At 73.7% G+C, this 24,849-nt stretch overlaps 5 protein-coding genes across 10 annotated transcripts; 2 read left to right on the top strand and 3 right to left on the bottom strand.

The window, feature by feature from the left end:
• The first annotated feature begins 92 nt into the window (after positions 1-92).
• Positions 93-3,593, top strand: COQ10A (coenzyme Q10A). Its single transcript, XM_074929551.1, has 5 exons — positions 93-232; positions 1,718-1,861; positions 1,924-2,116; positions 2,205-2,306; positions 2,386-3,593. The coding sequence occupies exons 1-5, from the start codon at positions 153-155 to the stop codon at positions 2,551-2,553; spliced, it is 687 nt and encodes a 228-aa protein (XP_074785652.1). The 5' UTR covers positions 93-152; the 3' UTR covers positions 2,554-3,593.
• On the bottom strand, positions 3,561-8,625 carry CS (citrate synthase). Its single transcript, XM_074929550.1, has 11 exons — positions 8,466-8,625; positions 6,469-6,516; positions 6,257-6,364; positions 6,115-6,180; positions 5,900-6,031; positions 5,616-5,804; positions 5,329-5,528; positions 5,013-5,142; positions 4,708-4,809; positions 4,423-4,632; positions 3,561-4,337 (listed from the first exon to the last, which is right to left on the bottom strand). The coding sequence occupies exons 1-11, from the start codon at positions 8,517-8,519 to the stop codon at positions 4,167-4,169; spliced, it is 1,410 nt and encodes a 469-aa protein (XP_074785651.1). The 5' UTR covers positions 8,520-8,625; the 3' UTR covers positions 3,561-4,166.
• A 599-nt stretch (positions 8,626-9,224) lies between these two features.
• On the bottom strand, positions 9,225-12,110 carry CNPY2 (canopy FGF signaling regulator 2). The gene is made up of 6 exons (XM_074929606.1): positions 11,915-12,110; positions 11,386-11,513; positions 10,989-11,104; positions 10,591-10,788; positions 10,293-10,389; positions 9,225-9,671 (listed from the first exon to the last, which is right to left on the bottom strand). The coding sequence occupies exons 2-6, from the start codon at positions 11,483-11,485 to the stop codon at positions 9,628-9,630; spliced, it is 555 nt and encodes a 184-aa protein (XP_074785707.1). The 5' UTR covers positions 11,486-11,513; positions 11,915-12,110; the 3' UTR covers positions 9,225-9,627.
• Positions 12,111-12,332: 222 nt separating this feature from the next.
• Positions 12,333-22,346, bottom strand: PAN2 (poly(A) specific ribonuclease subunit PAN2). Of its 6 annotated transcripts, none has more exons than XM_074929640.1 (26): positions 22,232-22,346; positions 21,324-21,620; positions 20,987-21,156; positions 20,715-20,835; positions 20,557-20,634; positions 20,141-20,408; positions 19,658-20,000; positions 19,087-19,183; positions 18,393-18,512; positions 18,124-18,243; positions 17,924-18,052; positions 17,604-17,803; positions 17,202-17,344; positions 16,789-16,895; positions 16,293-16,391; positions 15,770-15,846; positions 15,189-15,330; positions 14,799-14,936; positions 14,119-14,178; positions 13,912-14,002; positions 13,677-13,834; positions 13,452-13,595; positions 13,169-13,348; positions 12,952-13,045; positions 12,640-12,837; positions 12,333-12,566 (listed from the first exon to the last, which is right to left on the bottom strand). In XM_074929640.1, exons 2-26 carry the CDS (start codon positions 21,603-21,605, stop codon positions 12,532-12,534), a joined length of 3,594 nt encoding a protein of 1,197 aa, XP_074785741.1. In that variant the 5' UTR covers positions 21,606-21,620; positions 22,232-22,346; the 3' UTR covers positions 12,333-12,531. The 6 variants fall into 6 exon arrangements, with proteins under 6 accessions (XP_074785741.1, XP_074785739.1, XP_074785740.1 ...); XM_074929638.1 differs by having other exon boundaries at positions 21,324-21,624; XM_074929639.1 differs by lacking the exon at positions 22,232-22,346 and adding an exon at positions 21,993-22,145.
• A 1,120-nt stretch (positions 22,347-23,466) lies between these two features.
• Positions 23,467-24,783, top strand: IL23A (interleukin 23 subunit alpha). Its single transcript, XM_074929743.1, has 4 exons — positions 23,467-23,909; positions 24,042-24,140; positions 24,370-24,495; positions 24,625-24,783. The coding sequence occupies exons 1-4, from the start codon at positions 23,745-23,747 to the stop codon at positions 24,769-24,771; spliced, it is 537 nt and encodes a 178-aa protein (XP_074785844.1). The 5' UTR covers positions 23,467-23,744; the 3' UTR covers positions 24,772-24,783.
• The last annotated feature ends 66 nt before the right edge of the window (positions 24,784-24,849 follow it).

A 24,849-nucleotide genomic window follows, 5' to 3' on the forward strand; every position in this document is an offset into this window, starting at 1 on the left:
CCACAACTCCCGTCGTGCCCCGCGCGCGGGGCGTCACCGGGCCGTGACGCGCGCGGGCTCCATGGCGACGCCGTGACGTCGCGGCGGGGTGAGAGGTCACGGCGGCGGCGGTGCCGGTGCGAGGGCAGCGGAGCCGCGTCCCGGCCCCGGTCATGGCGGCCCGGCGGCTCCGCGGCGCCCTCCAGCTCGGGGCGCGGCAGCGGCTGCGGGGCGCGGCGGCCCCGCCCGGCAGGTGAGCGCCCGCGCGGCGGCGGCACCGGGCGGGGCCGCGGGGCCCGGTTGGCGGCAGCGGGGCCGGAGCGGAGAGGGGACGGAGCCTGGGGACGGGCCGGAGGTCGTGCCGGGCCCGCGGGCACCGGCGACAGTCGCGGGGCGGGCCCCGGGGGCAACGATCGGGAGCGGGGGCGCAGGACAGGCCTCGGGGAGACCCCCCGGTGCGAGCGGCCGCGGGACCGGACCCCGCGGGACCGGGGTCTGCCCGGCGGTGACCTTGGGGACAGCGAGGGGACCGAGGCGGGAAGGGGGAGCCCGTGGCCACGGCGGGGTCTGTGGCCCCGGGGACACCAGCAGAAGCCCCCGGGGGGGGAGCCCGCGGGGACCGGGGCCTGACCTTGGGCAAACCCCGCGGCGGGGGGGGGGGGGGGCGGCCCGCGGGGCCGCGTCCCGGCGGCGGGCACAAGCTCCGGGCAGGTGCCGACACCTTCCTCGGGGGCCCGGGGCGACGTCAGCCCCGTCGGCGGGTCGGGCGCCGGCGTCACGCTGCGCTGGGGCGAGCGGAGAGTCCAGGAGACCTCGGGCCACCCCGGCGCGTCCCCCGCGGGCGCTGACCTCCGGCCCGGCCGCGCTGCCAGCGCCCCGCGGCTCTGCCAGCTCGGGGACAGGGTGGCTCCCGCGAGCCCCGGGCTGCCAGCCCCGCCGCCGGCCGGGTCAGCGGCACGGGAGCGGCCGCAGCGTCGAGCCGCGGCGCTGCTTCGGGAGCTGCCGCGGGGTCCCGGGGACCCCCGGCCCAGGGCCCCACCCGCGGCTCTTCGGGGAGCTCGGGGGCGGCTCTTGGCGCGGGCACGGCCCGTGGCTCCCGGGGCAAACGGGACCTTTCTGCCGCGGCCACCAGTCCCCGGGGAGGGCTGGCGTGACCTGCCCGCGGGCACGGCTAAAAATACCCGGGCGGTCCCGCGGGCGCCGCCAGTTACAACCGTCACGGGAGGGAGCCCGGCGGGGCCAGCCCTGGCCCGGAGCCCCCCCGGCCCCCGCTGGGCCCCCGGGGCTCGGCCTCTCCTCGAGGAGGGGGCGAGCGTCGGCCCTTCCCGCCGGCACCATCCACGCACCCGCGGGCCGGGGCCGCGGCGGGACCCGGGGGGGGGAGCGGGTCTGGGCCGAGCGGGGCCCTGGGCTGCCGGAGCCCAGGGAGGGGCGGGGGGGTAACGGGCAGGTGTCCCTGCGCCGCCGCTCCGGATTAGGTGTCCCCGAGGTCAGGTTTCCCCGGCCCTTTCTCCTCTTGCGCAACCCCGCGACGCGCTCGGACTTCCCCGGCCTCTCCCCGCCGGCCCGTAGCCCCGGGCTGGCCCCGGCCGTGGGCTTCGTCCCTGCCCCCCCCCGTCGCCCCGCGGGGCCGGTTCCCATCGCGGACGGGACGGGGGCAGGTCCGGGGGGCGCCCCCGTCGTGGCCGTCCTCGGGGCGGCGGCTCGGCCCCGCCGCTGACGCCGTTTTCCCGCGCAGACACGCGGCCCTGTGCGGCCTGCGGCTCGGCCGGCCCGGGCGGCCAGCGAGCGGCGCGGGCTGGGAGCCCCGGGCCCAGCCCAGCCGGACCTTCCTCAACCTCACCAACAAGCGCAAGGAGTACTCGGAGCGGCGCATCATCGGGTAGGTGCTGCGGGGGGGCGGGGGGGGCGGCGGCGCCGGCTCAGCGCCCGCTCTGCCCCCAGGTACTCCATGCAGGAGATGTACGACGTGGTGGCCAACGTGGAGGACTACAAGAACTTCGTGCCCTGGTGCAAGAAGTCGGTGGTGGTGTCGAGGCGCGCGGGGCACGTCCGGGCGCAGCTGGAGGTCGGCTTCCCGCCCGTGCTGGAGCGCTACACCTCCATCGTCACCCTCGTCCGCCCCCACCTCGTCAAGGTGAGCGCGGACGCCGCGCTGGGGGGGGTGGGGGCCACCCTGGCCGGCTCCCGGACCCCCCCGCGACCGGCCGCTCGCCCCCCCCCAGGCCGTCTGCACCGACGGGCGCCTCTTCAACCACCTGGAGACCAACTGGCGGTTCAGCCCCGGCATCCCCGGGTACCCCCGCACCAGCACCGTGGATTTCTCGGTGAGAGGCGGCTCCGGGCGCGGGCGGGGGGGCGCGGGCGGTGCCGCGGGGGGCTGACGCCGCCCCCTCCCCTCCCCAGATCTCCTTCGAGTTCCGCTCCCTGCTGCACTCCCAGCTGGCCACCGTCTTCTTCGACGAGGTGGTCAAGCAGATGGTGGCAGCTTTCGAGCGACGGGCGGCCAAGAACTTCGGTCCCGAGACCCGCATCCCCCGGGAGCTGATGTTCCACGAGGTTCACCAGACGTGAGGGGGGGCCCCGGCCCCCGCGGACTGTGCCCGGCCCTGGGGCCGCCCCCCCCGCGCCCACCCCCCCCGCCGTATTTATTTGAGCGCGTCTCTGCTGCCTCCACGCCCCTCCCGGCCCCGCCGCGGGAGCTGCGGCCCGGCGCTGGACTCCCTGGTTTTGTAGCTGATTCCGGTTTTAAGTTTTGTTTTAATTCTTGGGAGCTTTATTTTATTGTTGTTTTTTTTTTCTCCTTTTTCGTTCTTTTTAAGCCCTTGGCATGGCCCGGGGGGGGGTCCCTGTGGTCCCAGTGCCTCGCTCGGGGAGAGCGGGAGGTTTGCTGCGGGGCTGGGGCAGGAGGGGGCCCGGCGGACGGAGCCCCCCCAGAGCCCCCCCGGCAATTCCAGGAGCAGAAGGGAAGGAGAAGGCGCAGGGGGGGACCCTGGCGGGAGCGGAGCCACCGTCTGCCCCCACGGCTGCAGCCGAGGGCCCCCCCCTCCGCCGTCGCACACTTTGCACAGGTGACACGCACAGGGTGGGGAGGAGGCGGCTTGTGCTGCCCCCCCCCCCAGCCCCTCGCGGCCGCAGGGACCAGCAGGGCCCCCCCCCAGGTCCTTCCTCTGGTCCCAGCTCCCTGTCCCGTACCCGGGGGGGGCAGGGGCTCCCCAAGCAGCCCCACCCCTAGCCCCCCCCCCCCGATGCACCCCTGTCCTGAGGGCACCCCATCCTCAGTGCCCCGGGGGGGCTTTTAGAGGCCAATAAAACATTTGCCAAGGGTGAGCGGCCTCCTCCTCCTCATTCAGCAGCCGGGGAGGGGGGGGCACAGGCTGAGACCCCCCCTCGCTGACCCCAAACCTGGCTGGTACCTGCAGCCAGCCCGGCCCCGGCAGAGACAGAACCGGGCCTGGGGCGGCCCCCGGGGAGGGGGGGGAACCATCCCCTGACCCCCCCGCCCCCAGGAGTGAAGCAGACTGGGGGGGCTGGGCCCCGCGCGGGGGCCCCTGAGCCCAGAGCGGGGGAGGGACCGAGGCTCCGGGTTTGTTAATAAAAACATTTATTTTGCATTTTGTCGTTGTTTGTACAGAAGCACCCGATACCTGCGAGGGGCCGGGGCCGGCAGGGGGGGCGTTTGAGGTGGGGGGGCCGGCTCCGGCTGCCGGGGGCATCGGACACGGGGGTTCACACAAACACGGGGCGGGGGGCAGGAGTGTATCGAGTCCCTGCGGGGGGGGCGAGGCCGTCGCTCTTCACCTGCCACCCCGCGGGGGGGCCTGGACGCGGCGCTGGACTGAACCCCTCTTGGGGGGGGGGGGGGCTTGGGGGGGTCCCCAGGGCCAGTGCCACCCCCCAGCCCAGCAGCAGGGGAGCCGGGGGGGCTCCCAGTGTGCGCGGTGCTGCTGGGGGCACAGGAGCCCCCCCCAGTGCCGAGCTGGGGTGGGGGGGACAGCCTGGGGAGGGGGGGTCCCCGGGGCTGCCTCTGCCCCCTCCCAGGGTGGCCGGGAGGGTTGGGGGGGCTCTGCTCGCCCCCCAGGAGCCCCCCCGGCCGGTGCCTGAGGGGGGGTCAGTGCCAGGCGCGTCCGGGGCGCAGCAGCGTTGCCGGGGGGGCGGCGAGCCCCCGCCCCGTCCCCGTCCCTTCTTCACCCGGATTTGTAGCCCACGAGCTGCATCAGCCCCCGCGTGCTCATGGACTTGGGCCGCTCCAGGGGGAAGCCCAGCGCCCGGCTCCAGACGAGCTGCGCCAGCACCCCCAGGGCCCGCGACACCCCGAACAGAACCGTGTAGTAATTCATCTCCTTCATCCCGTAGTACTGCGGGGGGGCAGAGGGGGTGTCAGGGGGGGCAGAGGGGGTGGCGGGGGGGCGGGAGCCCCGGGTCAGCCCCCCCCGCGCTCACCTGCAGCAGGACCCCGCTGTGGGCGTCCACGTTGGGCCACGGGTTCTTGGCCTTGCCCTGCTCCAGCAGCACCGCGGGGACGATCTTGTAGAGTTGGGCCACCAGCTTGAACAGGGGGTCCCCGGGCAGGTGCTTGAGGGCGAACTCCCGCTGGCAGGTGTAGCGGGGGTCCGTCTTCCGCAGCACCGCGTGCCCGTAGCCCGGCACCACCTGCGGGGACGGGGAGGGGGGTCACAAACGGCCCCAGCCCCCCCCCCGCCCCGCCCCGGGCCGGGCCGGACTCACCCTGCCGGAGTTGAGCGTGTTCCAGATGAAATCCCGCAGCTTCTCGTCCGACACCTCCTGGCCCAGCTCCTTCTGCAGGTTGGTCAGCCAGAGCAGCACCTCCTGCGGGCGCCAGAACAGCGGCGTGGGGACGGACAGACGGACAGAGGGAGGGACAGAGGAACGGACAGACAGAGACAAAGGAACAGAGAGATGGATATAGGAATAGACGAGAACAGACAGACAGACAGATGGACAGAATGACAGAGGGACAGACAAAGTGGAGGGACGGACGGAGCAACAGAGGGACGGACAGACATGCCCACCTGGTTGGCGAGGCCGTGCAGGGGCCCGGCCAGCCCGTTCATGGCAGCGGCGAAGGCGAGGTACGGGTCGGAGAGGGCGCTGCCGACCAGGTGGCTGGTGTGGGCGCTCACGTTTCCCCCCTCGTGGTCACTGCAGGGTCGAGGGGGCGTGTCAGGTCTCCCCCATCCCTGCCAGGGGCCCCCACAGCCACGGGGAGACCCCCACGGCCGACACCCCGCTCCTGTGATGTCCCTGGCCCTGCCCGCGGCCCCACGCACCCGGTGGCAGCCCCGGAGCAGCCCGGGGACGTCCCGGTCCCCCGTGTGTCCCCCCCACCTGTGGATGGTGAGGTAGAGCCGCATCAGCTCGATGAACTGGGGGTCGCTGTAGCCCAGCATGTTGGTGAAGTTGTGGGACCAGTCGAGGTTGGGGTCGATGGCGCCGATGCTGCTGCCCTCGCGGTACAGGTTGCGGTAGATCTTCGCGGCGACGCACGGCAGCTTGGCGATCAGGTCCATGGCATCCTCGTAGACAAACTGCGACGGGCGGGGTAAGACGGGGCGGCTGATGACCCCCCCGCACCCAAACCTGCCCCCCCCCCGCGCCCAGGCCCCCCCCGGTACCTCCCAGTACTTGACGCGGTGGATGCCCTCGGCGTAGGCGCGAGCGAACTTGCTCTCGCTGTTGAGGGCGGTGATGGCGGCGCTCAGCTGGGACATGGGGTGCAGGTTGGTGGGGAAGTTGTCCAGCATGGTCACCACGTGGGAGGGCAGCGCCGCGCGCCGGGCCCACTCGCGGGACAGCCAGCTCACCTGCGGGGGGGCACGGGGGGGGACGGGGGGGCTGAGCCGCTGGGCAAGGGGCTGCCAGCCTCCCCCCGCCGCCAGCCCCCCCCCGTGCGCGTTACCTGCTCCTGGGTGGGCACCTCCCCTGTCACCAGCAGCCAGAAGAGCCCCTCGGGCAGCGGCTCCTCTCCCCCCGCGGCCTTGGGCAGCAGCTTCTGGCACTCGGGGATGCTGTACCCGCGGAAGCGGATGCCCTGCGGAGCCCGGCACCAGCGTCACCCGCTGCGGCGGCGCCCGGGCGAGGCGGGTGCCCGAGCGGGGCGGGATCGGGCCCTACCTCATCGGGGTCCAGCACCGAGGTCTCGTAGATGAGCCCCTTCATGCCCCTCATGCCGCCGTACACCTGGAGAAAGGCGGGAGGAGGCCGTTACCGGCTGCGGCCCGGCCCGGCGGCCCCGGCGCGGCGTCCCCCCACTCACCATGTCCACCGTGATCTGCCCGATGGCCGTGCTGCCGTGCTGCTGCCTGAAGCTCTTGATCTTCGCCTGCTCCTTGGGGATCATGTTGGCCAGGACGTCCTTCAGGCTCTGGGAGGAGGGGAGGGGGCCGTGAGCCCCGGCACCGGCGGCGGGGGGCCGAGCACACGCTCCCCCCGCCGGACAGGGGTGACAGCAGCGGGGGCTCCTCTTACCGTGGCAGCGCTGGCGTGGCGGGCGGCAAAGAGGACGCACGGTGCGTTCTGCGGGAGAGCGGAGACGGGGACGTTACCCGGGGAGAGCCCCGCCGGCCCCATCCCGGGGGGGCTGCGGCCGCACACGCGGCCCCCGGAGCTGCTGCGGCGGGAGCCGCCCCGTGACTCCAGCGGGATCCCGTCTCACAAGGACGCGGCGCCCGGCCGCCGCCCTCGCCCACGCTCCCGTGATCCGAGCCGGGCCGGTTCAGCCGGGCTGGGCGGCGCGGGGCGGGGGAGCAGCGCGGGGGCCCCCCAGCTCTGCACCACCCTCAGCCGCATCACGCAGGGCACCGGGCGCGGCCGCAGCCGCCGCGGAGCCGAGCCAAGCCGACGGTTCCTGCTCCTGCGGCCGGCGCGAGTGAGCCGGTGCCAGGCGGCACCGCGGCGGTTTTCCTGCGCGGGGGCCGGGGAAACCGGGGAAACCGATCGCTGCTCGCGGCCGCGGGGACTCCGGCCGGCGGGAACACCCGGACGCGGCCGGGGCCTGGCAGCGGGGACACGGGGAGCGCCCGCGCCCAAACCCACTCGCAAACACCCGGGGGGGGCGCGGAGGGGACCGGGGACGCCGGCCCGGTGCCGGGAGGCCGCATCCGCACCGGCAGCCTGTGCCCTCGGCGGAGCTGCGGCGGCGCCTGCGGCAGGCGCAGAACATGACTCGATTTTTCCACTGGGTGCGGGGGGACGCGGGGGGGGGGGTGGGGGGGGTGCGGCGCCGCAGCGAGCCCCCAGCCCCGCGGCGGGGTGACCCCGTGAGCCCCCGGCCCGGCCCGGGGGACCCCGACACCCCGAGTGAAGCGGCTGCGCCGCGTCCCCCCAGCAACAGGCGGCGCCGCGAAGGGAAAATGCCGGCGGGAACAATGGAGGCGGCAGCAGGAAGCCCAAGGTCAAGGCGGCCGCCGCCGCGGGGGCCCCCCCGCACCCCGTGTCACCCCGTTCACGGGGCACCCGCAGGGCTCATCCCGGCTGGGCCGGGCTGTCACCGAGGCGCCAAGCTCAAGGTCACACGTGTTGGCGGTGACACCGAGCGCCAGCTGACGGGGCCGGGGCAGACCCACCCTCCCGGGGGCCCCCCCGCACACCCCGCGGTTCGGGGACGCAGGAGCCCCCCCGGGCAGCGGCCGCGGGGAGGAGGAAGAGGAGGAGGAGGGTGGCGGCAGGACGGCGGGCCGGGATTAGGGCGCAAACCGGGCGGGGTGGCCCCAGCCGCGGGGGCAGCGGCCCCCCCCCGGGCGAGCGGGGCCAAGTGGGGCACCACAACACACCGGGCCGGGCCCCGGCTCCCAAAATAACGCCCGGTCGATAGAGACGCCGCAGCGGCCGTTACGAAACGGCGGGGCCGCGGCCAAGGCAAACGGGCGGGGGGGGGGCCCGGGACCGGCCCAGCCCTGCGCCGGGGCTCGAACCCCCCCGGCCCCCCCAGCACGGCCCCGGGGTCCCCTCGCTGTGACCCCGTCGCCCTCCACAGCCCCGGGCCGCGGGGGAAGGTCGGAGGGGCCGCCGGAGGGGGATCCCCGACCGCGGTGCGGCCCGGTGGGAGCCCCCGGGGCTGGCGTGGGGGCCCCCCCGGCGCCAGCGCTGCAGCGGAGCCCCACAATGGGGAAGGGGGACCCCCGGTGGGGGGCTGCGACAGCGCGGGGACCCTCAGGCGGGGGCTGCAGCCCCGGCGGAGCCGGGGCCCCCCCAGCCCCGACACGGCAGAGGCGGGGGCACGTCCCGCCCCGCCGGCCGTTACGGCCGCTCCCGGCGGAGGCAGCGCCGGTGCCCGCGCCCACCACGTGCTGCCGCTGCGGCGCGCGGCCTCGCGCCTCCCGCCGCCCCGCGCCCCCCCCCTCCCCGACACTTGCCGTGCGGCCCCTTTAAGACAGCGCCCCCCCCTCGCGTCGCCCGTTTAAGAGCCGGCCCCCCCGCGGCGTCGCCCCTTTAAGGCGCGGCGGGGCCGGGGCGGGCGCCCTCACCTTGGGCCCGCGGAGGCGCGCGGCCGCCCGGCTGCCGGCGGCGAGGAGCGTCATGGCGGCACCGGGGCCGGGACGGAGCGGGGCCGGGCGGGAGCGGGGCCGGGGCCGGGCGGGAGCGGGGCCGGAGCGAGCGGCGGCGGCGGCGGCGGCGGCAACGGCGGCCGGGGGTCCTCAGCGCGGCGGGCGGGGCGGGGCGCGGCGCCGCACTGGTTATTAGCATAGCCCCGCCCTGCTCCGCCCCCTCGGGGCCGAGCCGATCGCCGTTGGCCGCGCCGGGCGCCGCGGGGCGGGGATAGGCAAATGAGGCGGCGCCGGCGGGGGGGCCGGGGTATAGGTGGCCGCCGCGTTCGCCTGATCTGGGCTTGGGGTGGGGTGAGGCGATGCTCCGCCCCCTCCCGTGACGTCACCGACCGCAGTGCGTGACGTCACGCCGGCGCATCACACCCACCCCGGCCAGGCGCGGCGCTCGGCTGCGGCGCGTGACGTCACCGCCGGGCCGTGAGGTCAGCGGGGCCCGCGAGGTCACCCCGGCCCGGCCCCGGCGGCTCGAGGTCGCCCGGTGCCGTTGCCCCGGCTCCGCGGTGACGTCAGCGGCCCGGGATGGGGGGCGGGGCCCGGCCGGCTGTCACCTCCCCGCTGACCCCAGGGCATTGCCCCGCTGGCCCCGCCGGGGGAGCTCGAGTCACCGGAGGCACCGCGGGGACACACGGGGCGGCCACCGGCGTCCGCGTCCCCCCCCGCGCACAGGAGCGACACCGGCCCTCGGGTGGGCCCGCGGCCACCACGGCCCCTTTATTGCCTGCAGCAGGGACGGGGGGTGCCAAAACCGGCCCCGGGGGTCCCACCTCCCCCCCGGTGTCCCCCCGGCAGAAGAAGGTCCGAAACGGCCCGGCCGGAGCGGGGACACGGCCCTGGCGGGGAGCAGGGCCGGTGTCCCCGTGTCCCCGGCGTCAGCGGACGGGCGGTGAATAAATAGGACGAGAGCACCAGAGCGGGTGAGGCGGCACCGGCCCCGGGGTCACCGTCTTCCCCGGCACGGCCGCCCGTCGCGGCGGGGCGAGGCGCACCGAGAGGTGGGGCCCGTCCGGAGGGAGCCCGGCGCCGTCCTGGTCCCGCGAGGCCGCCGGGGCGCGGCCGCGCCGTTCTGCCGGGGCTGTCGGCGTCACAGCTCGTCGTGCGGGATGTGCAGCGCGTGGTCGCAGAGGTCTGCGGTGACAGAGGCGGCGCTCAGCCCGCGGCAACACCCCGCGGGACCCCCCGGCAGCGCGGCCCCTCCCGCTGGGCCCCGGCCGCCGCCAGCCGTGACCCCGGGGACACCTGCGCTTCCCCCGCGCTTTGTTCTCGGGTTAATGAGAAACGCGGCTGTTTGGACAGAGCCGCCGGCCCGGCCCTTCCCCAGGCAGCGGGCGCCCGGCCGCGGGGTGCTGAGCCCTGGCAGCGCCGCGGGACCCCCGGGAAGGGACGTTTCCCCCAACACGTGTGCCCGGCAGGGAACGGACGCGCCCCGGCCCGGCCCTGCGGCGCAGATAACGAACGCGGAGGCACAAAGGTCGCGGCGTGGCCCGACCCCGCTCGGGAGCTGGAAGTAGCCCCGTGGGAAGGGAGACGCCGCGGGCGTGCGCCGGCCATTGGGCTGTGCCGGGAGCCCGGTGCCGCAGGGCAGCTGCCCCGGCTCGGCCCCGCGCGGCACACGCCCGGCCGGGCAGAGCCCCCCGCGGGACGGGGGAGCTACAGGGCGCCAGGACTCGCCGCTCCTCCCGCCGCAGCGGCCGCGAGCCCCGGGGCAGCAGCAGGGAGCCCTCCCCGGCACGGGCCAGCCCGGCTCACCCGTCCGCTTGCTGCAGAGCCGGTCCTTGACGTTGTCGGCCTCGTGGGAGAGGAATTCGATCAGTTCGTCCTCGTACTCCTCAGCGATGCTCTCGCACTGCAACGGAGCCGCCCGCGGGTCAACCGGCAGCCGGAGCCCGGCCCTGCGCCCGCCCCCTCCTCTCCAGCCCCAGGGGAAGCGGCCGGGAGCTGCCGGCGGGACCGGGACCGGCTCCCCCCGTGAAGGGCCGCAGCCGCCCAGCGCAGGGGGAGCCACCACCCGCACCCTCCGCCGCGAGGAGCCGGGCCCCGCACGCACCGCGAACTTCAGGCTGGAAGCCACGTCTCCGTCGATTTTGACCCCGGAAAGATCCATCTTGGTCCCGTCACGGGAGATCACGCGGACGTAGCTCTTGCGGTGTGTGGACGGATCCGCTTTTTCCCCGTATTCCTTCATCTTCTCGCACACCCGCTCCAGCAGCTCGGTCAGATGCGCCTCGGAGCGGGCGTAGGGCACCTGCGGCACGAGCGGGGCATCGGCGGGCTCAGGCCTTCGAGCGCGGCGGCGGGACGGGAGCGCCGGGGAAGGGTCGGACGCCTCCGGGGACGCTCTGGGAGCGCCGCGGGGCTGCGCTGGCGACGGGAATGGGAGACGGGGCCCACGCAGAGCACCCGGCGCGGGTCTGAACCGGCCCCGCGGCCTCCGCTCGGTCTCACCTCCACCACCGACTGGCTGCCGTCGGGGTTGATCCGGAACGAGCCCATCTGGATGGTTTTCCTGGGGTCGACCTGGGCGATCTCCCACTCCAGCTCGTCCACCAGCGCCCGGCACGCTGCGGGGGACGCGGGCGTCAGCGCCCGGAGCTAACGGCGTCCCTGAGCCCGCACCCGCAGACCCGCGGCTGCCCAAAGCCACTGGGATGAACTGGTGTGACTGGTGCTGCCGTCTGCGGGGAGCGGGTCCCTCAGGGACCCGGTGGCCCTCCAGGGGCGTCCGCCCGTCCCCGAGCGGGGCGAGCACGGACGGGCAGCAGCGGCCGCAGGACAAGCGGGTCCCAAGGGCCGCCCCAGCCTGGCACCGCCGTCCCCTCCCGGCCCGTCCCGTCCCCCGCACCTCCGCAGTGCAGGTCCTGGCTCCGGCGGGCGCAGGCCGCGGGCAGCAGCGCGGCCACGGCCACGGCCAGGCAGAGCGCGGGCGGGATCCGGCCCCTCATCCTCACGGCTCCGCTGGTGCTGGGCGACCTGCGGGCACGGGCAGCTCCAGCGCCGGCGGCCCCCACGCCCCGTTCCCCCCCCCCGGCTGCCCCCAGGCCCGGCCCCGGCGCCCCCCCAGGAGCCCCCGGCCCCCCCGGGCGCTGCTGCCCGTGGGGCTTTGTCCCCGGTGTCCCCCGCTGACCCCCCTCCCCACGCCACAGGGACCCTCCACCGGGAGGCTGAACCCAGAGCCCCCCGCGCAGCCCCTCCCGTAGGGGGTCGCGCCTGGAGCCCCCCTAGGGGTGAGCCCAGCCTCCCCCACGGACCCCCCCTCCCCTCCACGATCACGGCCAGAGCCACCCGTGCTGCCCCTTCGCCCCCAGCCCCGCGGAGCCCCCTCCCCTCCAGCCCCTTGCCCGGAGCCGCGGGCCCGGCCGAGCCCCCCGTACCGCGCCGCTCTCCCGTCCCGCTCCGCCGCCCGCTGCCCCGGGGCTGCCCGCGGCGCCGCCCGTCCCGGCGCTCCCCGCCGTGCGAAGCGCCGCGGGGGAAAAACCGCCCGGAGAGGGCGGCGGACGATCCGGTTGGGACGACGGAGCCGGTGGGACCGGCCGGGGAGCGACCCCGGAGCGCGGCGGGGCCGTCCCGCGCGCAGGCGGCGCCGAGGGCAGCCCCGAGCGAGCGCCGAGGGCCCCGGCACCGACAGGGCCCAGCCCGCGTGGCGCTCGGCCCCGGGGAGGCGGGGCCTGCAGTGGCCCCGCCCCGCGGCCGCCTCGGCCCCGCCCCCGGCCCGGCGGCCGCGCCGTGCCCCCGGTCCCGCCCGGGCTCCTCCGCGCCGCGTCCCCGGAGCCAAGGAGGAGACGGGGCGCGGGTGTCCGAGGCTGCTTTATGAGGCGCCCGGGCCGGCGGGCGAAGGGGGGCGGGGCAGCGATTCCCCGTAACGGCGGGGAGAGGAGTCCCGGGGCACCGGGCACCGGGGTGGGGAGGGTCGGGGACAGCCCCGTCGCCGCTGCTGGTCCCAGTTCCACGCGTATCCGCCTCCCTCGGGGCTGCTCCTCGGCGGGGCCGGTCACAGGGCCAGCACGGGGGGGTACACGGCCCCATCTGCGAGACAAAGCGCGGTGAGGGGCGGCGGGGGGGGCCCGGGGGGGGCCCGGGGGTCCCGGCGGCGCCTTACGCTTGGGGCTGCTCTGGCTGTCGGGCTCCGGCACCTTCCAGTCCATCTTGCGGCCCTTCTCGTAGAGGCCCTTGAGCACCTTGCGGAAGTCCTCGGGCTCGGCGCCCTGCGGGCTCAGCTCCAGGTACTTGCGGTAGAGCTGCAGCGCCGTGCGCGCGTCCTCGATGCTGTCGTGGGTCTCCCCTTGGATCTTCAGGTCTGGGGGGCGCCGGGAGAGCCCCAGTCAGGGAGGGGGGGGGTCTGGTGATGACCCCGGGGGGCTCCGCACCCCCCGCTCCTGCCCCTCCTGCACCCGAGGGTTCAGGCACTGACCCAGGAAATACCAGGCGAGGAAGCGCAGGGAGATCATCCTCTTCCTCGGGATGTGGAACAGGTAGACGGTGTCGATCACCTGGTCCTTGGGCACCTGGAGAGCAGAGAGGGGCTTGTTGCCCGGGCAGGGGGGGCCACCACAGGGCCACCAGCCTCTCAGCCCCTCCCCGAGACCCCCAGGCCCGGGGGGAGGGAGGGGGGGGCTCAGCGCTGTCACCATCAGGTTGATGACACGGAAATCCTTCTGCAGCCCGTGGCCCACAAACTTGACTCCCACGTCGATGAGGAAGCGCAGCTTCAGGTACGTGGATTTGAGGGTGGTGAGGTGCTTGGAGGAGATCTTGGCGTCCAGGTCCCCCGGCTTGATCCCCGAGTACTGTGTCAGGTAATCCACCACCTGCGGGGAGCGGGGAGGGGGGTCGTGGAGCGGGAGGCAGAGCGGCTCCACGTGCTCCCCGCGGGGCTGGGGGGGCTGCGGGAGGCGGGCGGCACCCCCAGACCTGCTCCTGCGTGGAGATGTAGTCGTCGATGAAGGGGACGCCCTCGTTAGGGCCCTGCCCGCGCACGCACGTGATCCTGGCCACCGACATCTGGCTCGGCTTGATGGTGGATTTGGTGCCGTCGCTGCGCAGCTCGGCCTCCTCCTGCCGCGGGCGAGAGGGGAGCTCGGTGACCGACCCGGGGGGGCTGCCCCTGCGCCCCGTGTCCCCCGGGGGGGGCCTGACCTCGTTCAGCGTGACAAACTCTGCGTCCAGCCCCACCAGGTCACCCGCCTGCGGCATCTCGCTCAGCATGAGGGGGATGAAGGTGGCGTGGCACTTGCGCTGCTTGCGAGCCAGGGAGGCCTCCGCCAGCAGCACGCTGGCCTCGATGGGGTTCTTGACTGCAGGAAAAGGGGAAGGGAGATGGGTTGCAAGCCGGCGCCGCGGCCACGCAGCCACTTCCACCCCAGACACTCACTGACGAGGTTGTACTTGGCGTTGAGGTTCCTCCGGGCGTAGTAGAGGATCGCCGGCACCTTCCAGCTCATGTCGAACTGCACCGCCTCGCACTGCAGGGGAGGGGGGTCAGCGCAGGGGCAGCCTGGCGTGGGCACCCCCCCCGCGGGGGCCCCGCGGCCACGGTCTCGCCCCGACACCAGCCGGCGGCACCGCCCCGAGCGCTCACCTTGTCCACGGGCTCGATGAGGAAGTCGTTGAAGAGGTACCACTGCTGGTGAGTGACTCCCTGGGGGGAGAGGCACAGGCACGGCCTTAGGGGCCCCCCCAGGCAAGTGCAATGACTCCTCTACCCAGTTACCAGGGAAAGGGGGGGGTGACGGTGCCATGCGGGAACTCCCGCCCTTCCTGGGACACAGCGGGGAAATCCCTGCTGGTCTGGGCGGTGACGCGACGCTCTGGGGCTGGACAGGCGCCGGCTCTGCCCGGCTCCTACCCAAAACTCCACAGAGATGCAAGAGATAAGGGACAGGGATGGAGCCTTGACACACTCCGGGAACTCCTGGCTCGGGCATCTCGGCCCGCCCGGCCTCCTCGGGACAGGGGGGGGATGTCCCGGCCCTCACCTGGCAGCACAGGGAGGGGCTGGCAACGTGCCGGGGAGCAGGAGGAACCAGCCCGATGAGTGTGGCGAGCGCCTCCTTGGCCCTTCCCTCCCCGCCAGGTGCCTGAGCGGCACTTTGGGGCCACCTGGCACCTTCAGGCGCTCGCCCAAGAGACCCAGGACGGATCCACTCAGCCGCGGGCGGGAGCCCCGGGGCGAGGCAGGACTCCGGGGGCAGGGCTGCTCTCGGTAGCCCCCGGGCACGGCGGCTGGGGGTGGGAGAGCGCCCGTCCCGCCCTTCTCACCTCCTTCCTTTGGTGGTAGGTCTCTCCCACCTTGATGTGCCCCACCAGGCTGCCCCCCGTGCGGGAATCCAGGATGTGGACGACGGTGGCCATGAGGTCGTAGACGTACACCGACTCGGGGTCGTCGGTCGGGCTCAGCTGCGAGAGGAACCGGCCCCCAGAGAAACGTCTGAGCCCCGACTGTCCGCCAGGCACCTCCGGGCCTCCCACCCGAGGCCCAGAGCTCAGCCACGCCGCCCCCCCGCCAGCCCAGGGCTTTCCGTGCCCTCCCCAGGTGTCCCCGAGACAGTCTCGTCCCCTCTCGCCCGCAGAGGCGCAGCAGAAAGCGGTTCTGAAGCCGTTCTGCTCCCGCGGCCCCGCGTGGCCCCGGAGGGGGCACGCAGCCTTCACCTCGTCGCTCTCGCTCCAGTTGCAGACATCCAGCTCCTTGCTCTTGGTCAGTCGCATCTTGATGGCGTGAGGGATCCAAATGTTCTTCAGTTCCTCCACGGAAGGATACGAATGCCCCGTGTCGGGGTTCCCCAGCTCCTTCCTGCACGGAGAATCACGGAAGGCCGGGTCAGGGGGAGTCGGGACGTGTCCAGGGCAGGATCCCCACTGCCCCCCCCGATCTCCAGCCTCTTCCTAAACCTCCCGCAGGACCGACAGGGCGTCACCCCCGCAGGCACCTAGAGCGGGACCGCGCGAAGGCCGGGAAGGGCTGATAAAGGTCCCGGGCCTGTGGTGGGTCTGAAAAGGGCGGGACTGAGGGCTGGGGGCTCAGGGTGGGTCACGGGGTATCTGAAGGGGATGCTGCCCACAGCACAGCCCATACGGGGTCTCAGTCTCAGAGAGTTCTGAGCCCACAGGGAGCTGCAGACAGATCAAATCATCGTCACCCCATGAGAAACGCCCCCGAGCTCTCCAAGGGCCAAAGAACGACCCCAGGAGGCATCACGACTCAGTGTCACCACCCCGGAACGGTCACCTACCACTCGCCAAGAGAGATCTCTTTGCCTTTGGTGATCTCAAAGCCTCCTCTCTTCATCATGGCTCTCTGAAAGGCAAACTGGCAACGAAACACAGGCAAGCGTCAGCGCAGAGAGACAGGCTGGGCTCGGGGACGCGTGGGACACAGCCGGGCCGGGAGCGGGGAAAAGCCGGGGACAGGAGCGTCGGTGAGAGGGAAACGACAGCGCGGGGACCCCGACCGTCTGCCCGCCGTGCTGGGCCCGTGCTCGGGGAAGGGGGCACTGCCGCGCTGCTCCTGGGGACGGCGGAGACAGGGAGTGACTGCTGCGGTGCCACGGCAGATCTTGACTTTTCCAGCTCCAAACAAAACCACGACCAAATACCAACACGTCCTCTGCAAACCGAGGCGGGGCGACGCTCGGGCGGAGAGCGAGAGGCCGTTAGAGACGGCGAGATCAGAGCGAGAGCCCCTGCGCAGCCCCCACCGGCACCAAACCCCGTGCGCAGGAGGAGAGGCCGCTGCTGCCCGGCGCCGGCCCCCACCTCAGCCTGCGTCTTCCAGAAATCCGCCTCCTTGGAGCTGTTCACCTCGCAGTTAATGACCAGGACGTCGGGCAGGCAGCGGATGTTCCGGGTCTGGACCTGCAGAGGGAGGGGGGAGATGGGAGCCGGGCACCACCCAGAGCCCCGCGGAGGCTCGAAAACGGATTTGGCCCCTGTTGGCCCCCTCGGCCCCGCAGCACCCGCTCCCCGCAGCCTGGGCATGCTCCTGGGAGCTGGGGGCAGCACCGGGGGCTCCCCTCTGCCCCCGACCCCGGGGGGGGGTCAGCTGGGATCCACCTGACACCTGCCAGACGCGTTCTGGCGCCCGCACACCCCCCGGCGCGCCGGTCGCCATCCGGGCCAGGAACCGACTCTCCCGTGCCCGACGGCGGAGCTGCCCCCACGCAGCCGGTGGCACGGGGGGGTCACCCCCTTCTCCCCCGCGCCCTCGTCGCCCGCAGATCACGATGTGCTCACGCCCCGTGCCCGGGCTCACCGTGGGCTGATACTTCTCGCAGTTCTCGCACCAGGCCTGAGTGTTCTGCTCCAGGCAGATACTTCGTTTTAAAATTTGGGCAAACTCATAATCTTTGACCGGCTTTTCTGAAGGGAGAAAGGAGAGCAACGTCACTTTCCAGCACGCAAATCTTTACCGCTTTAGCTCAGCCAAACCTCTGGGGTTTTCCTCACAACCACCAGCGAGAAGGTCAACCCCAAAATCTGCCTTTCTGCAGCCAAAAGCTCGGCTGGTTGGAAACCCACTGCTAGACCTCGGGTGCCGGGGCTGCGGCAGCCCGGGACAGGCCCCGGCGGAAGCTCCTCGCCGCAGGTGTCTGTCCCTCGGAAAAGTCACGGCTCGTCCCCGGGGATGACAGACCCCACCCGGCCAGGCCCTGCCCTGCCCGTTACCAGTGCTCTCGGGGTAGGAGAGAGTGAAGAGCAGCGTGGAGGACACGCGGACCGTCTCCTTGCCGCAGCGACACATGCTGCAGTTCTCCATCTCGCAGCTGAAGAGCTGCCCGATAACCGAGTCCCCCGAGGACCCGAAGCTGCTGGAGAAGAGCCCCGGGGTCAGTGGGATCCCGGCGGGGCCGAGCGCCGGGCACCCACAAAGGCCGTTCGGAGCCCGCACCCAAATCCCAGCAGCTCTGCACAGCCCCGACCCGCCGAGCCGCGGGGTTGGGCTTAGGAGGGCCAGAGGCTCAAACCGGGCGCAGGGGCAGGGAAGCTCCTTCCCGAGCCCCGGGCACGGCCCCTGGCAGCCCGACCCCCCCGGGAACTCCCTGTGCTGTCCCCAGCCCAGGGACTCACCTGCTGCCAGCCCCCCGATACGCCTGCGGTCCCTCCTGCTCCTGGGTTTCCTGGTGCAGCTGGGTGAGAATGAAACGGTTCCAGCTCTGAATCAGCCGCCCCAGGTTCACCTTCCCCGTGGCTTCGTCCGAGTCAGCCAGGATCAGCCCCAGCGCCGAAGCCTCCGGGATTGTGCGGAAAGCCCGCAAAAAATTGCTTCCCTGGGGATGGGGCAAGAACGGAATAATGTCACCGAGGTCAAGTGACAGGGGTTTCCGCGCCGCCTGATGCCATCACCCGAGGAGCCGGCCCTCGCAGGCAGCCCCGGGCTGGGCACGGACCTGGCAGGGGTCCCCGCGGGACAGGTCCAGCATGTGGAAGAGCAAACCCAGCTCGCAGCCCAGGCAGAATTCCTTCTGGCACAGGTGGTTCTGCACCAGGCAGCGGACCGGCTCCAGGAAATACAGCACCTGGCAGAGGGGGACAGTGAGGGGAGGCCCTGGGGGCCGCGGCGGCGCGGGCGGGGCGGGGGGGCTCCCACCTGGATCATGCAGTTGCAGTAGGCGTTGGGGATGTGGGGCTCCAGGCCCGCGAACAGCGTCTTGTTGTAATGTTTGAAGTCAAAGTCCTCCAGCCCCAGCTTGGAGTATTTGATGGTGACCTGAGCGGAGACGCCACGCGTCAGACGGACACCCCACGCCTCGGTGCTCCCCGCGGCGGGTGCTTGGGCCCAGGCGGGTCCTTCGCCCCAGACAAGCCCAGTCGGGGGGCTCCCAGCCAGCCCCACCCCGTGCCCCAGAAGGTCACCACCTTCCTGTACTTCTTGGCCACCATGTAGAGGTGTGGCTCCTCTTCCCGCCCAATGGGGGACTCGGGGACTTGGCTGAAGCTGTCAAACTCATTGTCCGTCTCTTTTAGCCGGTAGGGAATCTGGGAGGGGGGAGAGGAGGGAAGAGCGGCTGAGCCCCGCGGCGGAGAGAAGCACCACACGCCGAAACAAGCAACTCCTGGGCTTTCCTGCCTCCCCGAATGAGCAAAGGAATAAACCAGAAAGGAGCGGGGCCCTCCCCGAACCTGCACGAGGCCTCCACACCTTCCTTCTTACGAGGGACTTATCGCTGTGGGAAACTACAGCGGCGCTGCGGGCGAGGGCGGGACGCAGCAGTGTTTTCCCAGGGGCGAGGGACGTGCCAGAAACCTCCGAACCGGAGAGCTCAAACCCTTCCTACCACAGAGCGAGTTATCAATACAGCTGGGGCGCTGGGCGAGGGGGAGACTCCAACCCTCCCCCCGGGCTGGCTCAGCTGCTGACACTGCTCTGAAAACCTGTCGCCTCGAACCGCACACCTGCAAACCCCCAGGCAGAGCCCCCCCGAGCCCTGCAGGAGGCTCCGAGGTCGCTCAGCCCGCAGCGAGGGCTCCATCTCCCCCACCCCAGCTGCAGGCCCCCGCTGCCGGCAGAGCCGCCCCCCGCCCCGCACAGCCCCCTCCCGAGAGCAGGTACCTGGTTGCGGAGCTTGGTCCTGGGGTTCGGGGCGTAGCCGATGAACCCCACCTTCTTCATGGTGCGCAGGATCTCGGGATCTACCGGAGGGGCTCGGCTGGAAACACAGCGCGGCTCAGAGGCCGTGTAACCGCGGCCTTGCCGGGGCGCTCAGGGGGTCACAAGGGTCCCCCCACTGGGGCCTTGCCCCGGGTTCATTTTCCATCACAACAAAACACCTGGGCTGCGCCAGAGCAGGGCAGCAGCGCCGAGCGCCGGCGTGTTTGGGACAGGGCTCAGGCGGCGGAAAAACGAGTTTCCACCGAGGCAGAACATGGGCACCAGGATCTGCTGCCAGGAAAATGGGGGTTTGAGCACCCCCAGACCCGCCCAGTCCCCGAACCTCCGGGTTCATCCACCCCGGGGAACTTATCTCGTGTTTCACAGGGCACGTGGAGGAAGGGCAGCGCCAGCCCCGAGATGGGGGAACAGCAGAGCCGCTCTCCCACTCCCGAGATCCAGGGAAGGAGCGGAACTCCGCCAGGACCAGCTTCCCCACGCTGGTTTTCACTGGGAGAGGCTGGTGGATTACCGGGGTGCCGGGGCAGAGTTGGCAGCGGGCCAGTCGGAGAGCAGCGCGTCGCTGGTCAGCGGGACGGGGATGAGCGAGAGCGGCACGAGGTCCTGGTTCCAGTCCAGGTGGGGCAGCGTGTCCACGATGCAGGGAAGGGCGAAGTCGGTCTCGCGGGAGTAGGCGTTGAAGGTGACCTCGGGGGAGTCGGCCCAGAGGTGGACGCAGCCCTCCGAGTCGCCGAAGGCCAGGGCCTGTTTGCTGGCCGAGACGTCGAAGGTCATGATGAGGGGCCCGACGGTGTTGACGTGGAAGATGTCGGCGGGGTTGGCGAGGCCGGTGGGCTCGCAGAACTGGCACTGCCCTGCGCGGGGGAAGCGCGGAGCGACGTGGCACCGGCAGCCCGACCCCGCACGCCTCGCACTCCCGACGCGGGGCGGGAGCGGGATTCGGCCCCGAGCCCCCCCCGGCCCCGTCAGCCCGCGGGGACGCGGCGTCACCCACCCGTCTGGGAGATGATGGCCAGGCGGGAGGTGTAGGTGGGGATGAAGCGGAGGAAGAAGGGGTCGATGTGGACCTGCAGCGGGGTGGTGGCCCGCATCATGCGCAGGTCGTACACCTTCAGGAAGCGGTCGCAGGCGAGGCCGTTCATCCGGCTGGAGAAGCCGCAGGTCACCAGCAGGTTCCCGTGGACGTCGAAGTCCGACAAGCTGCCCGAGTACGCGTCGAACTCGTGCTCCACCACAAACGTGCGCAGATCGCGCAGGGAGACCTGGGAGGGCGAGACGGGGGGGCCGGGGTCTCGCGGGCAGCTGCCGGCCACTCGGGAGCCCCCCGAGCGCGGGGAAAAGCCGGACGCCAAGGCCAGGGCGTCCCGGTGAGAAGCCAAGCGCTGGCGGGCAGCACGGGGCCGGCATTACCTTCCCCGAGGTGTGCCCACAGAAGAAGAAACGGTTCGACTGCCTCATGATGGTGATGCCGGGAACCTCCACGGTGTACTGGGGAGGAGCAGGAGAGAGGGCTGAGCCCCACAGCAAAGCCCCCCCGTGCTGCGGAGCGGCCCCCGGCCCAGCCGTACCTTCTGCGTCTCCTGGACGGTGTTGAGGTCTATCTCGACGACGTGGTTCTGCAGCCCCCCGACGAGCAGCGTGCTGCTGTCCGTCAGCAAGAGGCTGTGCATGTCCTCGGACTCCTCCATGCTGCGCAGCGCGGAGAGGAAGAGCCGTCGCGCTGCGGCCCAGCTCGGGGGGGCGGCGGGGAAGGGGGTGCAGGGTCTGCCCTCGCCCTCATCTCCCGCTTCCGCGCCCGGAGGGAGGGCCGGGACCGTCTGCGCCGGGGGAAAGCACTCACAGGTAGTCAAAAATGATGAGGCCCCCTCGCGAGAGGTACTTCAGGTTGGTTTTGGTCAGGAAGAGGACGCCGTTCTCCAGGCTCTGGATCTGGCGGATGTCGTCGCTGCTGTTCACTTGGAAGGAGGAATATCGCTCCAGCGTCGGGCCGAAGAAGGACGTGGCGTGGCCCTAAAACCGGCCGGGGACGGGCTCGAGAGCCGCCCCCGCTGCACGGGGACGCGGCTCAGGCCAAGGCTTCGCCCGCGCCCCGGCCTGCCCGCCCCGGGCGCCCCGAGCCGGACGCGCAGAGCGAGGCCCCGACAGCCCCGCGGGGACCCGGGGGGGGGGGCACCTACCCCGTGGTTCCCCACCCAGAGCATCTCCTCGTGCAGGTCGAAGTGGGAGACGGCGACGGGCACCCCCACCTCGGAGACGGCAGTGTGCAGCTCGCTGTACATCCCCTCCAGGAGATGCACCGGCTCCGGCACCGCCATCCCCTCCAGCGACACCCCCTCGGGGTCCAGCTCCACGTTGGGCAGCAGGTTGGGGTTGAGGTGGGGGTCCAGGACGGGGTCCAGCGCGGGGTGGAGGGGGGGCGCATACTCGGCAAGGGAGGGGTCGAGACCTTCAAAATTCATGGTGAAAACCAGCGTCTGCCTTTGAAACAGAAACGGAACTGAGTCGGTCAGTCAGAAACACCGGGGGCCCCGATTCTTGGAACCGGCGGCAGCGGCCCGGTGACTCGGGGGGGCGGGAGAGGCGCCTGGAATCCCCAGCGCGTGCAAGGTGCGGGGCTGCCGCCGGGGCCACCGGCAGCACCGAGCCCACGCGGGCAGCGCGGCCCGTAAAGTCCCTTCCCCGGGGGGACGCTCTGAGCCCCGCCACGGCCCCGAGCCGCCGGGGCAAGGGGCCCGCGGGGGCACCGGGCCGCCTCCCCCGGGGGCCGGGCTCCCGCTGACCCCCCCCCGAGCGCGGCCCTCCCGCCCCAGCTCCGCACCCGCCTCCTGTATCTCCGCCGGACCCACCGGCGGTATCGGCAGCCGCAGACCCGCAGCCGTTGGCGGCGGGGCCGGGCGGGGCACGGGCGGGGTCACGGCGGGGGCCCAGGCCCGGCCCGAGCCGCCGGGCGCTGCGGGGGCCCCGCTCTCACCGCCCGGCGCTCCCAGCCCGGGGGTCCGCTACCCACAACCCCCCGCGCTCCGGCCAAGCATCCCACAGTGCCCCGCGGCGGCCGTTACCCAGAGCGCCCCGCGCCCGCCGTTACCGAGCAGCCGCGGGCGGAGCCCCGCCGGGGCCGCACTCCCGGGCTCGTCCCGCTGAGCCGCGACGGCCGGGCCGGGGCCGCCGCCGCCGCCCCTCCCGCCGTCGCTATAGCAACCGCTCCCCCCACCCCCCCCGCTCCCGCCCGGTGCACCGGCCCACTCCCGGGACCGGCGGACCAATGGCAGCGCGGAGCGGCTGGCGCTGGCCAATCAGCGCCTGAAGGAGGCGGGACTAAGCGGTGCGGCGGGTGCCGTGCCGGACGGCGCGGCCGAGGGGACAAAAAGCCTGAAACCGACCTTTTCGGGACGGGGGGGGCTCGGCGCGGGCGGGGCGGGGCCGGGAGGGACCGGGGGGGACACCGGGGACCCCCTCAGACCCCCCCGACACCGCACAGACCCCCGGGCGCTGCCGCGGCCCCGCGCCGTCCCACGGCGCCCCCCGGCGTCCCGCGGGGTCTCGCCGCGTCCTCCCGCACCCCCCGCAGTGCCCGCGGGTGTCACTGAGCCCCCCCGCGGCGTCCCGCGGCGTCCGCTGACACTCGATGTGTCCCCAAGTGCCCCCCAATGTCCCACGGGGTCCCACCGTGTCCCGGCGTATTCCACGGGGGCCCGCGGTGTCCCCAGGGCAACGCACCGGGGCCGGGCCGTGGCGCTGAGCCCCACCGGCCCCGGTCCCGGCCCCTCCCGGGACCCCCGCCCCGCTCTCCCGCCCCCAAACCCCCGGGACCCGACGCCGCGAGAAGGCGGCCCGCTCGCTCTCCGCGGCGGGCTCGTGCCCGGGCCGGTGCCCGAGGCGCGGCCGGTGCGGGCCCGGGGAAGGCCGGGGACAGCCCCGCCGGGCGGGAGCGGGAAGCGCCGGAGCCGCCCCGTCGGGGCCGCCGCGATTGCGGCGTCGCGGGCAGCACGGCCCGGCCCGGCGGGGACCGGGGCTGCCGGCGCCTGCGGGGGTCCCGGGCGGGGCGCGGACGGGGGAAGCCCCGCCGGGACACCGCGGCCCCGGGGAGCCGCCGGTTGCCGCCCGGGGCCCGCCCCGGCTGATTTCCCGGTGCGGGGGGCAGCGGGGGTCACGGGGAACACTGGGGCGAGGGGACACACCGAGAAGACACCAAGGGGCCACCGGGGAGGCACCGCCGGGCTCCGGCGAGTCCCGCCCCGCCCCGCCCGGGCTCTCCGGTGCGCTCGTCGGGGCGGGCGGGGCGGGGCGGCCCAGGTGAACCGGACGGGGGGTCCCGATCCCGCCCGTGCCGCTGCCGCCGCGGTGCCCCCCCTCCCCGGGCGCGGCGCCGCCAGGAACTGCCCCGGGTTTTCCTGCCCGTCCCGTCCCGTCCCGGCGCGGCGCGGGGCCGGGCGCGGCGGGGCGCAGCCCGGGGACCCCGGCCCGGTATCGGTTCTGCTTTCGAGGGAGGCGGCGATTTCGCAGTAACGGGGGGCGGGTGCCACCTGCCCCGGGGATTCCCCACCTGCCGCCGCCCCATAAGAGCCCGGTGGCGGAGCCGGTGGCGGTACCGACCGACCATGGCCCCGCTCCGCCGCCTCTGCCTCTGCCTCTGCCTCCCGCTGCTGCTGCCGCCGCCCGCGGCCCCGGCCCCGACCCCCCGCACCGACTGGGCCGCCTGCGGGAGCCTCTCCCGGGAGCTGTCGCGGCTGGTGGCGACCCTCAAGGAGCCGTACCGGGTCCTGGTGAGCGCGGGGGGGCTCGGCCGGGGGGGCGCGGGGCTCTGCGGGGCGCCCCGGCAGGAGCGGTGCCCCGGGGCCGCGGGGCGCCGGGGGAGGTGGGGGACGCGGGGACGCTGCTGACCCCCCCGCTCTCAGGAGGAGACGCACCTGAGCGAGGAGGACCCCGAGAACTGGCCCCCCCGGATCCGCTGCAGCGACGCCTGCGACCCCTCCACGCTGGACACCAACAACACGGTACCGGGGAATGGGGGGGCACGGGGGGGGAGATCCAGGGTGCCTGGGGGTCCCAGGGGCGTCCCGGGGGTGCTGAAGGATGTGACTGGGGGTCCCGGGGGTGCTGGGGGGTCCCGGGGGTGCTGGGGGATGTGACTGGGGGTCCCGGGGGATGTGACTGGGGGGTCCCGGGGGTGCTGGGGGATGTGGGAGGGGTTCGGCCCCCCCGCTCACGCCCCGCTCCCCGCAGCGCTGCCTGCGGCGCATCCTCCAGGGGCTGCAGCACTACCAGGACCTGCTGGGCTCCGACATCTTCACGGAGCGGCCCCTGCCCCAGCTGGAGACCACCCTGGCCCGGCTGCTGGGGCTCGTCCAGGTGAGGGGCGGGGGGACCGGGGCGGGGGGGGCAGCCCCGAGGGAGCCTGTTCCCCCCCCGCCCTGCAGCCAGGGACACGGGCGCCCATCACCCGCGGCCTCGGGCCCCCTGACCCCGCTCTCCCCGCAGCAGGAGCACGGCCGCCCCCCCCGGCACCCCATGGCCCCCAGCGAGGCCTGGGCCCACGCCCCGCTCCAGCGCCTGGCGCTCCAGCGCCTCCAGTCCTTCGCCGCCATCATGAGCCGCGTCTTCACCCACAGCGCCAGCGCCCGCTGAGGCCGCCCCGACGCCGCCCCACGACTATTTATTCCCCCCCGCCCCGAGGGGCTATTTATGAGCCACGCTCCCTATTTA

This window comes from Athene noctua, chromosome 30 (genome assembly GCF_965140245.1).
Source record: "Athene noctua chromosome 30, bAthNoc1.hap1.1, whole genome shotgun sequence".
Lineage (NCBI taxonomy): Eukaryota > Metazoa > Chordata > Aves > Strigiformes > Strigidae > Athene > Athene noctua.

Bases quoted from the DNA above. Each gene is read 5' to 3' on its own strand.
- CS (XM_074929550.1), bottom strand. From the start codon at position 8,519: ATGACGCTCCTCGCCGCCGGCAGCCGGGCGGCCGCGCGCCTCCGCGGG. The intron at 5,529-5,615 runs GTACCGGGGGGG...CGCCCGTCGCAG, and splicing joins ACCGCGTCAAGTACTGGGAG to TTTGTCTACGAGGATGCCAT. The intron at 4,338-4,422 runs GTGAGCGCGGGG...GCCCCCCCGCAG, and splicing joins ACAGCGGGGTCCTGCTGCAG to TACTACGGGATGAAGGAGAT.
- PAN2 (XM_074929640.1), bottom strand. From the start codon at position 21,605: ATGAATTTTGAAGGTCTCGACCCCTCCCTTGCCGAGTATGCGCCCCCC. The intron at 20,409-20,556 runs GTAATGCCGGCC...TCGCCCTCCCAG, and splicing joins GTGGGCACACCTCGGGGAAG to GTCTCCCTGCGCGATCTGCG. The intron at 18,244-18,392 runs GTGGTGACCTTC...GTCTCCGCTCAG, and splicing joins TGGCCAAGAAGTACAGGAAG to GTCACCATCAAATACTCCAA.
- COQ10A (XM_074929551.1), top strand. From the start codon at position 153: ATGGCGGCCCGGCGGCTCCGCGGCGCCCTCCAGCTCGGGGCGCGGCAG. The intron at 233-1,717 runs GTGAGCGCCCGC...TTTCCCGCGCAG, and splicing joins GCGGCGGCCCCGCCCGGCAG to ACACGCGGCCCTGTGCGGCC. The intron at 2,117-2,204 runs GTGAGCGCGGAC...GCCCCCCCCCAG, and splicing joins TCCGCCCCCACCTCGTCAAG to GCCGTCTGCACCGACGGGCG.
- IL23A (XM_074929743.1), top strand. From the start codon at position 23,745: ATGGCCCCGCTCCGCCGCCTCTGCCTCTGCCTCTGCCTCCCGCTGCTG. The intron at 24,141-24,369 runs GTACCGGGGAAT...CGCTCCCCGCAG, and splicing joins CGCTGGACACCAACAACACG to CGCTGCCTGCGGCGCATCCT. The intron at 24,496-24,624 runs GTGAGGGGCGGG...CTCTCCCCGCAG, and splicing joins GGCTGCTGGGGCTCGTCCAG to CAGGAGCACGGCCGCCCCCC.
- CNPY2 (XM_074929606.1), bottom strand. From the start codon at position 11,485: ATGAGGGGCCGGATCCCGCCCGCGCTCTGCCTGGCCGTGGCCGTGGCC. The intron at 10,789-10,988 runs GTGAGACCGAGC...CTCGTGCCGCAG, and splicing joins GCAGCCAGTCGGTGGTGGAG to GTGCCCTACGCCCGCTCCGA. The intron at 10,390-10,590 runs GTGCGTGCGGGG...GCTCCGTTGCAG, and splicing joins CTTCCAGCCTGAAGTTCGCG to TGCGAGAGCATCGCTGAGGA.